Below are 13,865 nucleotides of genomic sequence, written 5' to 3'. Positions count from 1 at the left end.
CCAGGAATAAAGCAAGACAAAACCAGGACTAAACCAGGACTAAAACAGGAGTAAACAGGACTAAAACCAAGGACTAAAACAAGACTAAACCTGAATTAAAACCAGGACTAAACAGGACTAAATCAGACTAAACTAGGACTACTAAACAGGACTAAACCAGGACTAAAACCAGAACTAAAACCAGAATTAAATCCAGGACTAAACAGAATTAAAACCAGGACTAAACCAGGACTAAACAGGACTAAACAGGACTAAAATAGGACTAAAACCAGGACAAAACCAGGACTAAAACCAGGACTAAACAGGACTAAAACCAGAACTAAAACCAGGACTAAACCAGGACAAAACCAGGACTAAACCAGGACTAAAACCAGAATTAAAACCAGGAATAAAGCAAGACAAAACCAGGACTAAAGCAGGACTAAAACAGGACTAAAACCAGGACTAAAACCAGGACTAAACCTGAATTAAAACCAGGACTAAACAGGACTAAATCAGCACTAAACTAGGACTAAAACCAGGACTAAAACCAGGACTAAAACCAGAACTAAAACCAGAATTAAATCCAGGACTAAACAGAATTAAAACCAGGACTAAACCTGAATTAAAACCAGGACTAAACCAGGACAAAACCAGGACTAAACAAAACTAAAAGACTAAAACCAGGACTAAACCAGACTAAACCAGGACTAAACCAGGACTAAACCTAAAACCAGGACTAAAACAAACTAAAAAACTAAACCAGGACTAAACCAGAACTAAAATCAGGGCTAAAACAGGATTAAACCAGGTCTAAACTAGGACAAAACTAATACAATATGAGACGTAACAGTGGGGTGGACAATTGAAGGCAGCAGTGATCTCATATATGCAGCATTTCTTCATTCATGTAGTTTTAAAAAGCATGACAATATCAAGTAATCCAAAGTATTCAGATTACGTTACTCACTTTAAGTAATTTAAAGGATTACGTTACAAACTACATTTTGGGGTATGTAATCTGTAATCTGTAGGGGAATACATTTTAAAAGTCACCTTCCCAACACTGTCTGTAAATGAAGCATAAAGCAGTCGAGTCGCTGGGTTCATGTTTACTGACCTCTTAAGGCTGATCTAAGCAGCTGCCTTCGCCCCATGACTCGATGGTTTTACATTTCAAACAATGATGTAAAATTAACCTCAATACCAGATGTCTCCTTTGGCCCCAAAATAAAAATCGACAACTGCATTAAACATATATTACAAAATTAAATCTAAAACGTAATATCGAAATTGAAAAAAACATGGTCACTTCATTTTGATTTTCAACTTGGTTTCACTTTAAAAATTTTTATATTGGTATCGGATATCCGCGCCGATTAGGTTGCCGATACGATACATACCTCGATGCATAGGCCACGATACAGTGCACGTTCAATTCGATCCGATATATTTCAAATTGATACGGTTCAATAAAAAAAAAAAAAAAAAAGGCAAAATCATGGCTGTGATACTAAATAGAACAGCATTGAACTCTTTTCTTATCTTAAAAATCGAGATTGAAGTTTTAGTATTGTAATTGAACACAAATCTTGACCCAACTCCGGCATAATGCAATATAAGTTTTATCCGATACGATACATATCTCGATAAAATGCACTTTCGGTTTGATACGATATATTTCAAATTGATTCGATATGGTTCAGTAAAAAAAGAAAAAAAAGGCAAAATCATGGCTGTGATACTAAGTCTTTCTTAAACCACTTCTTGTGCAAAGTTTATATAAAACACAAACATTTTACACATCAAAACCTCAAATGTCAAATGTGTTGCATAAAAGCGTTTCCTTCCTCTAAACAAGCAACAAAACTGTAGCTCTGTAACAAAATAATTTAGTAAAATATACCAAAAAATACTCTTGTTGATATATCGGTACAGCAGCCCACGATATCGACGCTGTATCATCACATTAAACAACACGATATATCGATATTTAGATTTTTTTGCACACCTCTTGCACCGATAATGATATTGGCTGCCAAATATCGGTTCTGCCAATATCCTGGTTGGACATATAAATCAATGTAATAAGACTATTTACTGGTAGTAGTCGCCCAGAAAGTCTTGAACTTTTATTTTACACAAAGATGTTCTGTGGATATTTCAGAGATCTTTTGTTTAAAGGAAATAAATACAGGTTGATTTAGAGTATTGGCGGATACTTAAAGGGACAGTCCGGAATTTTAGACATAGGACCTCATTTCCTCGTGAGCCAGAGTGTTGGAGACGTGTGGAGACACTTTTTTTAAATATTCCATCCAGTCCTTGTATTTGCAGAGGTCACTGGTGCTAGGCTAGTGCATGTCAATGGCCATAGTTATCCTGCCACTAAAAACAGTCTTACCCACTCCACAAAACACCCGAAACAAAACAATTATTACACCAGACTGTCGATTTAAATGTCTGTGTTGATAGAATAATGTGTGAAATAAAACTAACCTTGCATCGCATGAATCGTCGCATGTTGAGGGACTATTTTCTCATATATCAGTCCGCCACTGCCGAGCTTTCTATCATGAAGTACGACTCGCTGCTGCTGCTCAGACATAAATCCTTCAAATGCAAGGTTGGTTTTACTTCTAAAATGATTCTATCGACGCAGACATTCACATCAACAGTCTGTTTTGTTTTGGCTCACTAGGAAATGAGGTCCTATGTCCAAAATTCCGGACTGTCCCTTTAACGCTATAGTCTCGAAATTGGAATCGGAACTGAAAAAGCTAGAATGACGCATCAGTGATCTTCTTATTTATGAAGCAATACCATGAAAATTCACCTTACACTAGTATTTGAGAGCAACTTATACCTTAAATTTGCTAAGACAAGCTCAAGACAAAGCAAGAAATGAGCCGGTCTTTACTTTCTGTCTGAATACACTGAAGAGTCTACCTCATACATCATCAGACAATCATCCAGTTTGGGGACGGTCCAACCCCAGACGCTAATTTGTCACACATGTTTCAACAACATCTTCCTTCTCGAAATCTATCACTTCTTTTTTCTCAGAATGTAGAGCTTTACTTGTGTATTTTGTGGAAATCTGCTGTTTCTCGCTCGTCTGCTTTAATTTTACTTTCTTTTTTACTTGTATTCTGCTACGTTTGTTTTGACCCGAACAGACCGTGCATTCCTGATTGGTCGATTCGCCTGTCAATCACGCCCCACTGGATATCGCGGAGACAGGATATGCTTCCAGACATCTTCGTAAAGCGTTTTAAAAGTATGTAGTCTGGACTGACTGAGAAATGGATTGTGCAAATTCAGCAGAACGCACCATAAACTTCTTCCTTTTTTTTTTTTTTTTTTTTTTTTTTTTTTTTTTTTACAACTATTACAATACCATCTGTTTTTTGCCGTCTAAATATTCCACATTTTTGCCAGTGCTTGTGAGGTGAAAATGGGCTGCAGGTGAAGGAGGCTGTGGGTTGATTTAGTTTTCTTAAATGAACAGAAGTCTGACCTTTCCGACTCTGGTTTATGTCTTTGAACGTCTCAAGTTTCCAATGGAGGCTGAGGCAGACTTAACACAGTTCATTTGGCTCCTGGCGTGCCCGTCTATAGATCAAGTTAAAAGGAAGCTATGGGCCACTGGGAAATAAAGACACGGGGTTTTTATTCGACGGTTGTGCTGCTTTGAGATTAGTTATTTTAGCTTTTAGACATTTGCACTTAAATGAGTAATTATAGTAGTTTTACACGTTTAAAAGACTCAGTTCTACTATTTTCTGATCTGTTATAATGTTATTTCCTCATCAAAAACAGATCCGGAGTTGTGTTTTGTTTCATTCACACATGTTTAACACACAAATCCTGCACATTTTTCTTCTCTTAAACTTGAAAAAACTCTGTTCCACCTTGTGATGTCATGTGGTAATACAGGAAGTGCTTTTTTTTGTCAGTTTTGAGGGAGTGGATACCCCCCATTTGACAGGGATTTAACTGCGGTGTTAATTTCATTTGTTTGAATTGGTCTTTCCATAAAATCAGCATTGGACTTTGTTAGAGAAGGTAAATTTAAGTTTTGAAAAAAATTCCTCTATGTCATTCCCACTACAATAACACTCTGATTTATAAAGATTACTATCAAAATTTGCAAATGCTCGATTAATCTCTTCAGGGTCATTTACCAATAGACCATTACTATTATAAATTGATGAGATTGATTGGCGGTTCTCTTGTTGTTTAAGTTTTAGTGTAAGCCTGCTTTGTGCTTTTAAGCTTGTAAGTGCTTTTAAACTCCGTACACCTTCACTAGAATCACTTGGATGATTTCCGCCGTGGAATTGCGGATCTCTAGTGAACGAAAGGTAAAAGGAGCTGTTAACTTTAAAACTACTCTATGACATCACAAGGTGGTAGACAGACTAATAACAAAAATTACTCAAGCACGTGGGAATAAAACAAAACACAACTCCAGGTATGTTTTTCTGGATGTAAACAACATTGTAACATGGCTAAAATCTCTCTTTTTTCATGAAATAATGTACAATTCACTTTGCTCCATGTACATATAGTAAAATCAGCTCTTAGAATCAAAATTGGTGTATGGTGTTTGTAATTTTGTTTGTTTTAATTTATATTTTGTCTCTTATATATACAGTAAGTCGTAAGTGAAATTGTCAATGCAAACTTGCTGTTCATACGCTGCTTTTTTCTTGGAATTCTGTCATTGTTTAATAGGGTTTGGCGATATAAATAGCCTATAAGTTGTAGTCTATGTTTTGTTTTGTTTTGTAGTGTTGTAAAAATGACCAAATAAACTATAAATTAAACCAAAAAAAAGTATTACCATGACAACACAACTGGTTTGGTCTCTGTAACTCCTAAACTCATGAATTATTTGTCTGCTAGGAATGTGTAGTAAAGTGAGGAATAATTTTAGTTCTGTTTTTCATATTTTTAAACCTGTAAAAGTCTAGACAGGCTGGTGCCACCTTGTGCCTCCGCTCAGTTTCATTTCTCTCCAACGACTAGGTCAGGAATTGAAAAACACGAGACGATTTGCAAAAACCCCAGAAGTTGTAGAATGAAGTTGTAGACTGAAGTTGTAGACCGCGAAGAGCTGTGAAGTCGTGACGTCAAACTCAAACTCTGTCTGGGTCTCTTTTCGTTGTGCAGCACAACAGCAAACAAAGCGTCGAGATGGATGTAAACGAAGACAGACATTCTGTGATGGCAACGATTCCCGAGATCGAGGATTTAAAGCCGGAACAAAGAGAATGTTTGGTGAATTTTATCAAGGGGAAAGACGTTATTGTCCTTCTTCCTACAGGATTTGGCGCATTACATCTCGACCAAAAAGCAGTGATTGGTTAAATTAAAAAAGTACCCGTCAACCGTCGCGCAAACGAATCCTAATGCTGCGAGGTCAGACGGTTTCCACAAAGTGAAAACAGCTGATGAATCAGGCTATTAAAAGTCTGCTACAGTGCCTTAAATGTTGGTTATGCTGCTGTTAAGCCATGACAAAATAAGCAACAGTGGCTTAAGTGGTAAAGCGAAAGGTTAGTGGTTTGATTTCCACTCTGACCAGCATATACTCTTATTGTGTTTTTGGACAAGACACTTCCTGCACCTTTGCTTATTTGTGAATAGTAGGGATGTAACAAAAACCGAAATATCGTGATATCGTATCGTCAAAGTTCTTATATAATACCGTGGACCATCACAATATATTGAAATACAAGTCTCTTTGCTTAAATTAAGAGTTATGGTGCAGCAATAGGTCAAAAAAAAGACAGAAGGAACTACATAGACCATGATCCTTTGCTCCATTTCAGTGTAGACTACAAGTTTTTTAAGCACTTTTAAGTCTTATTTCTTTAAATTAAGTCTTGTCAAGGCATTTTAAGAGGAAAAAATAACATATCACAATAAATATCGTACCGTGAGATGTATATCGTGAAAATATCGTACAGAGAGATTTGGATATTGTGAGCTTTTCCACGATATCGCAATAAATATCGTACCATGATGATATCGTATCGTGTGGCTTGGATATCGTTACGCCCCTAGTGAATATACAATAAAATAGTAATTGGACGGTGGCCTGAGAGGCTCACAGGTCCTGTTGTTTATGGGAAATAAAGAGTTTTTCATCAGACATTTGGGAGCATTAAGATTTATCATTTTAATTCAGTGCACTTAGACTTTGTATTTGTGCAACAATAAGCAAGTTTTTTTTTTTTTTTTCTCTCTGAGCGACAAACTATTGTGAGATGAGAAGTCTAAACAATGGTAATAAAAATAGAGGGGAGCAGGAAGGCCATCCGAACAATAAGCAAATGAGCGGCTGATAAAAACAGAATAACAATAAGAAAGTAGAAGAAAGTAGAAGACTAGCCCCCAAAAATGAACACACTGACTATTTTCTGTTATTTATCAAATGTATATAGTAGAGATGGACCAATATACGTTTTGTTGATGCCGATATAGATTGTTTTTAATACAAAGAAACCAGCGGCTGATATTTTTGGGTCGATATGTAGGGTCGAATTGGATTATTTTCCCCAAATTACAGAATTAAAATGTACTACTAACTCACACAGCCCTTTTTTTTTAAACCACACACATATAAAGGAACAGTGTAATCATATTTTGTAGTTTCTCTTCACATTAAAGTGTTAAAATAAAACTTTGTGTGCAGTCTTTAGGGAGCAGACCAACCAAAACAAAATAGACTGAAGAAGTGGAGGCAAAGTGAAGCAGACATAATGTATTTTCACTGATTAACTGATTAAAAGATCTAAATGCCAATGGTTTTATGACATTGTAACAAAAAATAAACAACAATTTGGAATTTCTAAGGTACACTTACAGCCTCTGTGACAAAGAAAGATGGAAAAACATAATTTTCTATCCTCAAAATTGTTTCTGAGCTTCACGAAAAGTACAATTTAGGAAGAAATGTGTAATATATCTGTAGATTAAGTGAAAAACAGTTTATAATAATGTCTTCTTAATGGAAAAAATGACATAAAACACAATTGTAAATGTCTTTAAACCTGAGCGCTGACATCACTCAAAAGACACAGCAAAAGCAAATAATGGTTGGAATATGTATTTATGTTAATTGTTAGATTGTTTTGTTGTTGTTCTCTTTAAACTGAAGCCAACAAAACAACAGCATGAGCAATAAATAAATAAATCAATAAAAACTCACATGAATCCAAGTGTTTTTCAGTTGCCAAATTTCCTTGGATTTTTCAGATTTTGTGATATTCTGTTTCAGTTTTCCCACTGAAATCCGATTATGTCCTATAGATTTAAGGCCAATAGTCAATGCGCTAAAAAGTCCAAATATCGGCCTAATATAATATAATATCGGCCTATCTCTAGTATGTTTTCAGGAGGTTCTGATAGTGAAAATTGATAATTATAAAAGTTACCCAAGACATTGAGAAAAAGCAGAAGCTCAAACTGTATTCATCAATATTTTTCCCGTGTGTGGTGAAAATATCTGACCTCTTGTAATATCGAACAGGCTGTTACATAACACACTTCTGCAAAAGACGGGCCTACAAAGTGGGCGTAACACATTGTTAAAATAGCTTTCATTAGTCCGTTAAGTTCGGATAAAACCACAAAAATGCAAAGCCAACTGTAGACAATATTGTGTAATTACTCAGGGACTTTCTGCTCTATGTCAACAGTTGGATTACAGAATGTCGCCATTTTATTTCCTCATTATAATAACCACTGGACTTTTGTAACTGTACCACTTCCACAATATTTAATCATACACAAAAATAGGCAACATCAAACCAGCTGTACTACATTAAAATACACTAGAAAGGACATTTTTAACTGTACAAATATTGTGTTTTTTGCCGACCACCACAAATACTGTTATAAATCAACCACAAAGTAACAGTGTGCCATTGTAGGTTTTAGTTGTTTTAAGTTCTCTGTGTGAAACATTCCAGGAAAACCATCTCTGGAGACAAGCATGTGGTTTATCAGAAAAGTTACATAGTCCAACTTTAGACAAAAATGATCAGCAGTAGTGGAATCTAAAGAAGTACAAGTAGTAGGGATGTAATGATATCCAAATCTCTCAGTACAATATTTTCACGATATACATCTCACGGTATATTTGTTGCGATATTTAGGGTAACAAAATTGTGAAAATTTGACTTTTTCCTCTTAAAATACCTTGACAAGACTTAATCCAAAGAACTAAGACTTAAAAGCGCATCTAACATTTATTTCTTCAAGCATTCTGCCCTAAAACACAGCAAAGGATCATGGTCTATGTAGTTCTCTTCTTTTTTTTTTTTTTTTAGCTATTTCCTCACCAAAACTATTCATTTAAGCGAGAGACTTGTAATTCGATATATAGTGACGTCCACGATATTATTCTGAGAACTTTGATGATACGATATCACAATATTTCAGTTATTGTACAGTACTTATGTCAAAAAAATTTAGGTCTCTGTACTTTACTTGAATAGATTTTAAAGTGGATTCTCTTTTTTTTACATTTACTTCTCTAAATCTGAGGGCAGGCATCTGCACTTTCTACATTTTTGAACAGGACTGAGAAGTGATAAAGTATTTTTATGACAGTTTGAGACCTGCTGAAAGTCCTGAGGGATTTATTTTTAACATGTTCCTAATTTAGGCAAATAAAAATGTACTGGGTATGTAACAGTCACCGAAATATTGTGATATCGTATCGTCAAAGTTCTCAAAATAATATTGTGGACCATCACAATATATCGAATTACAAGTCTCTGTTTAAATTAAGAGTTATAATGCAGCAATAGCTAAAAAAAGACAGAGGGAACTACATAGACCATGATCCTTTGCTTCATTTCAGTGCAGACTACAAGAAGAAATAACAGTTTTAAGCACTTTTAAGTCTTATTTCTTTGGATTAAGTCGCATATTCACACTTTTGTTTGCGTCCACAAAATATCGCAATAAATATCGTACCGTGAGATGTATATCGTGAAAATATCATACCAAGATATTGTTACATCCCTAATCATGAGCCTCTCCACCATATCGTGATCTTTCCCACGATATCGCAATAAATATCATACCATGAGATTCATACCGTGACAATATCGTATCGTGAGACTTGGATATCGCTAAACTCCTAAAATATACAAATAACGACAAATTCAGCAAATCTTTACCAACATCACTACAAAATACTTTTACTTTTTACCTGATGTACGTTTTTAAACAGGTACTTTATGTTTTAAGTAAGTTTCTTTAAGTATACTTCTTCATGTGATACTTTCATGTTCATGTGAGTATTTTTTGGTCTGATACCTGTACTTTTACTTAAGCAACAAAATCAAGTACTTCTACCACCACTGCCGATCAGTCTGTACGCACCAGAATAAGATAAAAATATATGAATAAAAACATAAACTGTGGAAATAACCTTTTAAAGCAAAGAGAGTAAATCTGCATGATGGAGTTTGAACTGGTTTCTGTGGCATTACCAATTCCTCACAAAGAGTCTGCTGACATTTAGAGATTATCTGTCCGTTCCAAACACAATCTGAATCACATTTGAAAATTCATGAGCAGGATCGAGTCTCTGAGATATTCTGTCTCTTAGCCTGGAGCGATTTGTGCAGCTATTTTTACACCAGATGCCCTCCCGGAAGCACTGATCTCCGTTTATCCAGGCTTGGGACTAACACAAAGACAGACAGTCTAGATTTTGGCTAAATATAGATAAATGTGGTTGTCTCATTAGAAAAGGTTGTTGGTTCAATCTTAACGCTGAGCAGAGAGTTGTTAGTGTTGTTGTGTCATTTGGCCAGACACTTCACCCATGTTAAGTGTGTGTTTCATGAGGTTAACAGTAGGGGTCTGCAAAAATATCGAAATATCAATATATCGTATCGTTTAATGTGATGATTTTGTATTAATATCATTTGCTGCTGTATCGATATATCGCCAAGAGTATTTTTTGGTATATTTTACTAAACTATTTAGTTATAGCGCTACAGATTTGTTGTTTTTTTGAGCGGGGTGGACAAACTTTTTGACTTGTGTCCTACAAAGGGTTCTAAAATTTGATGGAAGAGCCGGACCAGGAGCAAATGGATGGAGTTTTTTGGTAATTCACCTCATAAGAGAAAAATATTACATGAAAAATGTAGAAACCATATGCCATGTTATTGAAATATCCCATAACTGAAAATCATTACAAAGCATTACAACAAAATATCTGTCTTTTAAGTCCCACGGTATTTACTATTTACTGAAATGACTTTTAAAACACTGAAATTATTATTATTATTATTATTATTGCTATTATTCAAGTTCAGATTAAAGGGCCCCGGGCTGTACTGTGCCCGCCCCTGGTTTAGAGGAAGGAAACTCATGTATGCGACACATTTGACATTTTCACTGTTTTGAGGGTTTACAAGTAGGCAAGGCAAGGCAAGGCAAGTTTATTTGTATAGCACAATTCGTACACAAAGTAATTCAAAGTGCTTTACAGAATAAGAAATACATTAAAATCATAATAAAAACAAATCAAAACATAAATAATCATGAAGATTAAAATTAAAAAAGAGAGACATAAATTGGAGAGAAGAGTATGACTTTTTCATATTCACTTTGCACAAGAAGTGGTTTAACAAAGACTTTTAGTATCACAGACATGATTTAGCCTTTTTTTTTTTTTACTGAACTGTTTTGAATCGATTTGAAAAGTATCATATCAAACCAAAAGTGCACTGTATCGAGATATGTATCGTATTGGACAAAACTTGTATTACATTATGCCGGAGTTGTGTCAAGATTTGTGTTAAATTACAATACTAAAACTTCAAACTCGAATTCTAAGATAAGAAAAGAGTTCAATACTATTCTATTTTTCACCTCAAAATGTGTTATTACACAAAACTGGCTCCTGTGAGTTTTTAGTAGGGATGTAACGATATCCTAATCTCTCTGTACGATATTTTCACGATATTTATCTCACGGTACGATATTTATTACAATATTTTGTGGCGGTTAACAAAACTGTGAGTACGCTACTTTTTCCTCTTAAAATGCCTTCACAAGACAAAGAACTAAGGGTTAAAAGTGTTTAGAGCTGTTATTTCTTCATGTAGTCTGCACTGAAATGGAGCAAAGGATCATGGTCTATGTAGTTCCCCCTGTTTTTTTAGCTGTTGCTGCTCCATAACAATTAATTTAAGCAGAGAAACTTGTAATTCGATATATTGTGATGGTCCACGATATTATTGTGAGACTTTTGACGATATGATGTCAACATATTTCGGTTATTGCAACATGTCCAGCTTTTACCCGTGTTATAATGTTGTTACCTCTTCAAAAACAGACCTGGAGTTGTGTTTTGTTTCATTCACACATGTTTGAGTTATCCTTTTGTTATTAGTCTGTCTACATCTCCAAAGCTCAAAATGCTCTATTCCACCTTGTGATGTCATGAAGTGGCCTTTTGTTTAGTCGAGATTGGCTAAAATCATCCAAATGATTTTAGTAAAGGTGTTTGGAGCTTGTTTGGAGCTTAAAAAACGCAGTGGAGTGTGGAGTGTTTTCTGCCTAAATATGATTCGTGTGTCGCTGTTAAACATGTGTGAATGAAACGCAACACAACTCCAGGTCTGTTTTTGATGAGGAAAACAACATTATAACAAACTGTAGGTAAGAAAATTGCAGATTATAGTCCCTTTAATATTACCATGTGGTCTTAGACTAGTTGTGATATGAACCAAGACCTTTTTAAAACTGTTCAGGAAAGATCTTTGTTGTTCAAATAAGTATATCTATCTTCGTATTAGGGCTGGGTATCATTAAGAAGTCACCGATACGATCCATACCTCGATACGTAGGCCACGATACGATACATATCTCGATAACCGTGCACTTACGATTCGATACGATATATTTGCAATCGATTTGATACAGTTCAATAAAAAATAAAGGATAAATGATGGCTGTGATACTAAAAGTCTTTGTTAAACCACTTCTTGTGCAAAGCGAATATTAAAAAATCATACTTGTAAACCCTCAAAACTGTGAAAATGTCAAATGTGTCACTTAAATTAGTTTCCTTCCTCTAAACAAGCCACAAAACTGTAGCTCTGTAACAAAATAATTTAGTAAAATACACCAAAAAATACTGTCACATTAAACGATACTGAAACGATATTGATATTTCGGTATTTTTGCACGCTCCTACTTGGTTTAATGTTTGATATCGGCCTACTCTTATTATTATTGCATTAAAACCATTACAACTGTGTCATTACCGCACTAGCCCTTATAGTAAATTGTTGGGCTTTCCTCCACCCACAGCGAGCTTCTGCTGAGTTGAAAACATGATTGTACACGCGTCGCCCACAGTTTTACTCCTGTTTTCTGAATGCCACATTGTCAGGGCCCTATTAACAAACCTCTGACATCACTACTGGACATAGTGGGCCCTGTTCGCTGCATAATAGATGTATTGAAAAGCCTTTTGCAGCCAACTCTGTCTCGCTCTGAACCCCTTTCCTCTCCACAGCCCAGTGCGGAAACCATCACCTGTTGCAGCTTAGCGTGGATAATTCGTAGCCTATTCTGCACGGGTGGGTGTGTTATAGGCGAGACACATATCTGGTCCCATAAGGAGGGAGCATATGCGAGGCAGAGGGAGAGAAAGAAGGAGAAGGAGAGCAAGGGGGAGAGGGGGAGAGACCTTGACATGCTTGGACCAAGGCCAAAATCAAAAAATAACGCCCCTACCTGGCCAGCCGTGTCGTATAGCCCCAATAAATACTGCTTGCCTCCAACGTTGACACTCACTGCAACGATATGACAAAGAGGATTTTTTTAGTGGGTGAATGAGGGAGGGGGCGCAGATGCACGAGACACGGGGAAGGGAGGGAGGTTGGGGAGGGAGGTGGGGTGCAGGGTCCCCCCCCCAACCCCAGTCAGGCAAACAAGTGGTTTTCATTATAGCAACAGATGCAATTCAAAGCACTTCAGAGGGAGTGCCAGATGTAAAAAAAAAATAAAATAAAAATTCCATCCAACTCTTACGCGTAACTTGTATTCGCGTTCAAGTTGCCAAAACGTGTTAAATTTGACGTTTTATTCCACGCTATTGTTGGAAAGGAACAATAGAAAATGCCATGTTGTGCACCTACCTGCGTAATGGTCAAATACAGTTGGCACATACTCCTCCGGGAAGGCGTCGTTGGCATAGCTCATGAGCAGACACGTTTTGCCCACTGCACCGTCTCCAACCACGACGCACTTCAGCATGATCGTACCGGTTCCGTTTGCCATGATGATGTTACCGACCCAGCAGTCCGCATCATCCGCCCCCGGACGCCCTGTGTTCCCGACCGCCTTCTAGTCCTCCTCGCAGCGGGCATCAGCAGCGTCTGAGGCGGGCAGAGGTGTGCACAGAGTCGGGCTGGAGCTGCTGCATCTCCTCCCCTTCACCGGGTACACTTTCCGAATTCGTCCGTACAAGACTTCACGTTTCTCAAGATAAAACAAACTGGATCTACCGTGTGTCCCGTGATGCTGTTCTGGGTAGTTTCTTTGGTTTTGTGGCCACCGGTGCGTCCGCGCTGGTTCCCCGGTGAGAGCTCCACGCCTGTCGGTCTCTTCTGGCGCACTCTGCCGCTGCTGCTCCACACAAGCGGGGAGCGAGGCTGGAGGGAGGGGCCAGTGTTTGAAAGCAAGGGGCTCCGGATAAAGTGCACTCCACCTCCGCTGCGAGTGTGGACTTGACTGTACTGTTACTAGGGCTGCTCAATTATGGGGGAAAAAAAAAAATATATAAATATATATATATATATATATCACGATTATATTGAAATCACGATTAT

The 13,865-nt window shown here is 36.8% G+C and overlaps 1 protein-coding gene across 4 annotated transcripts in view; it reads right to left on the bottom strand.

Annotated features, from left to right (window-relative positions):
- rhoq (ras homolog family member Q) overlaps nt 1–13,324 on the bottom strand; it is a 74,292-nt gene extending 60,968 nt beyond the window's left edge. For all 4 annotated transcript variants that reach the window (XR_008633325.1, XR_008633326.1, XR_008633327.1 and 1 more), the window contains exons 1-2: nt 13,173–13,324; nt 12,769–12,827 (exon numbers count right to left, since the gene is read on the bottom strand). Coding sequence is in view for 1 of the 4 variants with exons in the window: in XM_020935899.2 (XP_020791558.1) it covers nt 12,769–12,827; nt 13,173–13,314 (201 nt within the window). In the remaining 3 variants the exon portion in view is untranslated. The remainder of the gene's footprint in view (nt 1–12,768; nt 12,828–13,172) is intronic.
- Nucleotides 13,325–13,865: the final 541 nt, after the last annotated feature.

The sequence above is a fragment of the Boleophthalmus pectinirostris genome, unplaced genomic scaffold, assembly GCF_026225935.1.
Source record: "Boleophthalmus pectinirostris isolate CB_2022bp ecotype Guang Dong unplaced genomic scaffold, ASM2622593v1 HiC_scaffold_5, whole genome shotgun sequence".
Lineage (NCBI taxonomy): Eukaryota > Metazoa > Chordata > Actinopteri > Gobiiformes > Gobiidae > Boleophthalmus > Boleophthalmus pectinirostris.
This window is presented reverse-complemented; position numbering and strand designations above follow the sequence as displayed.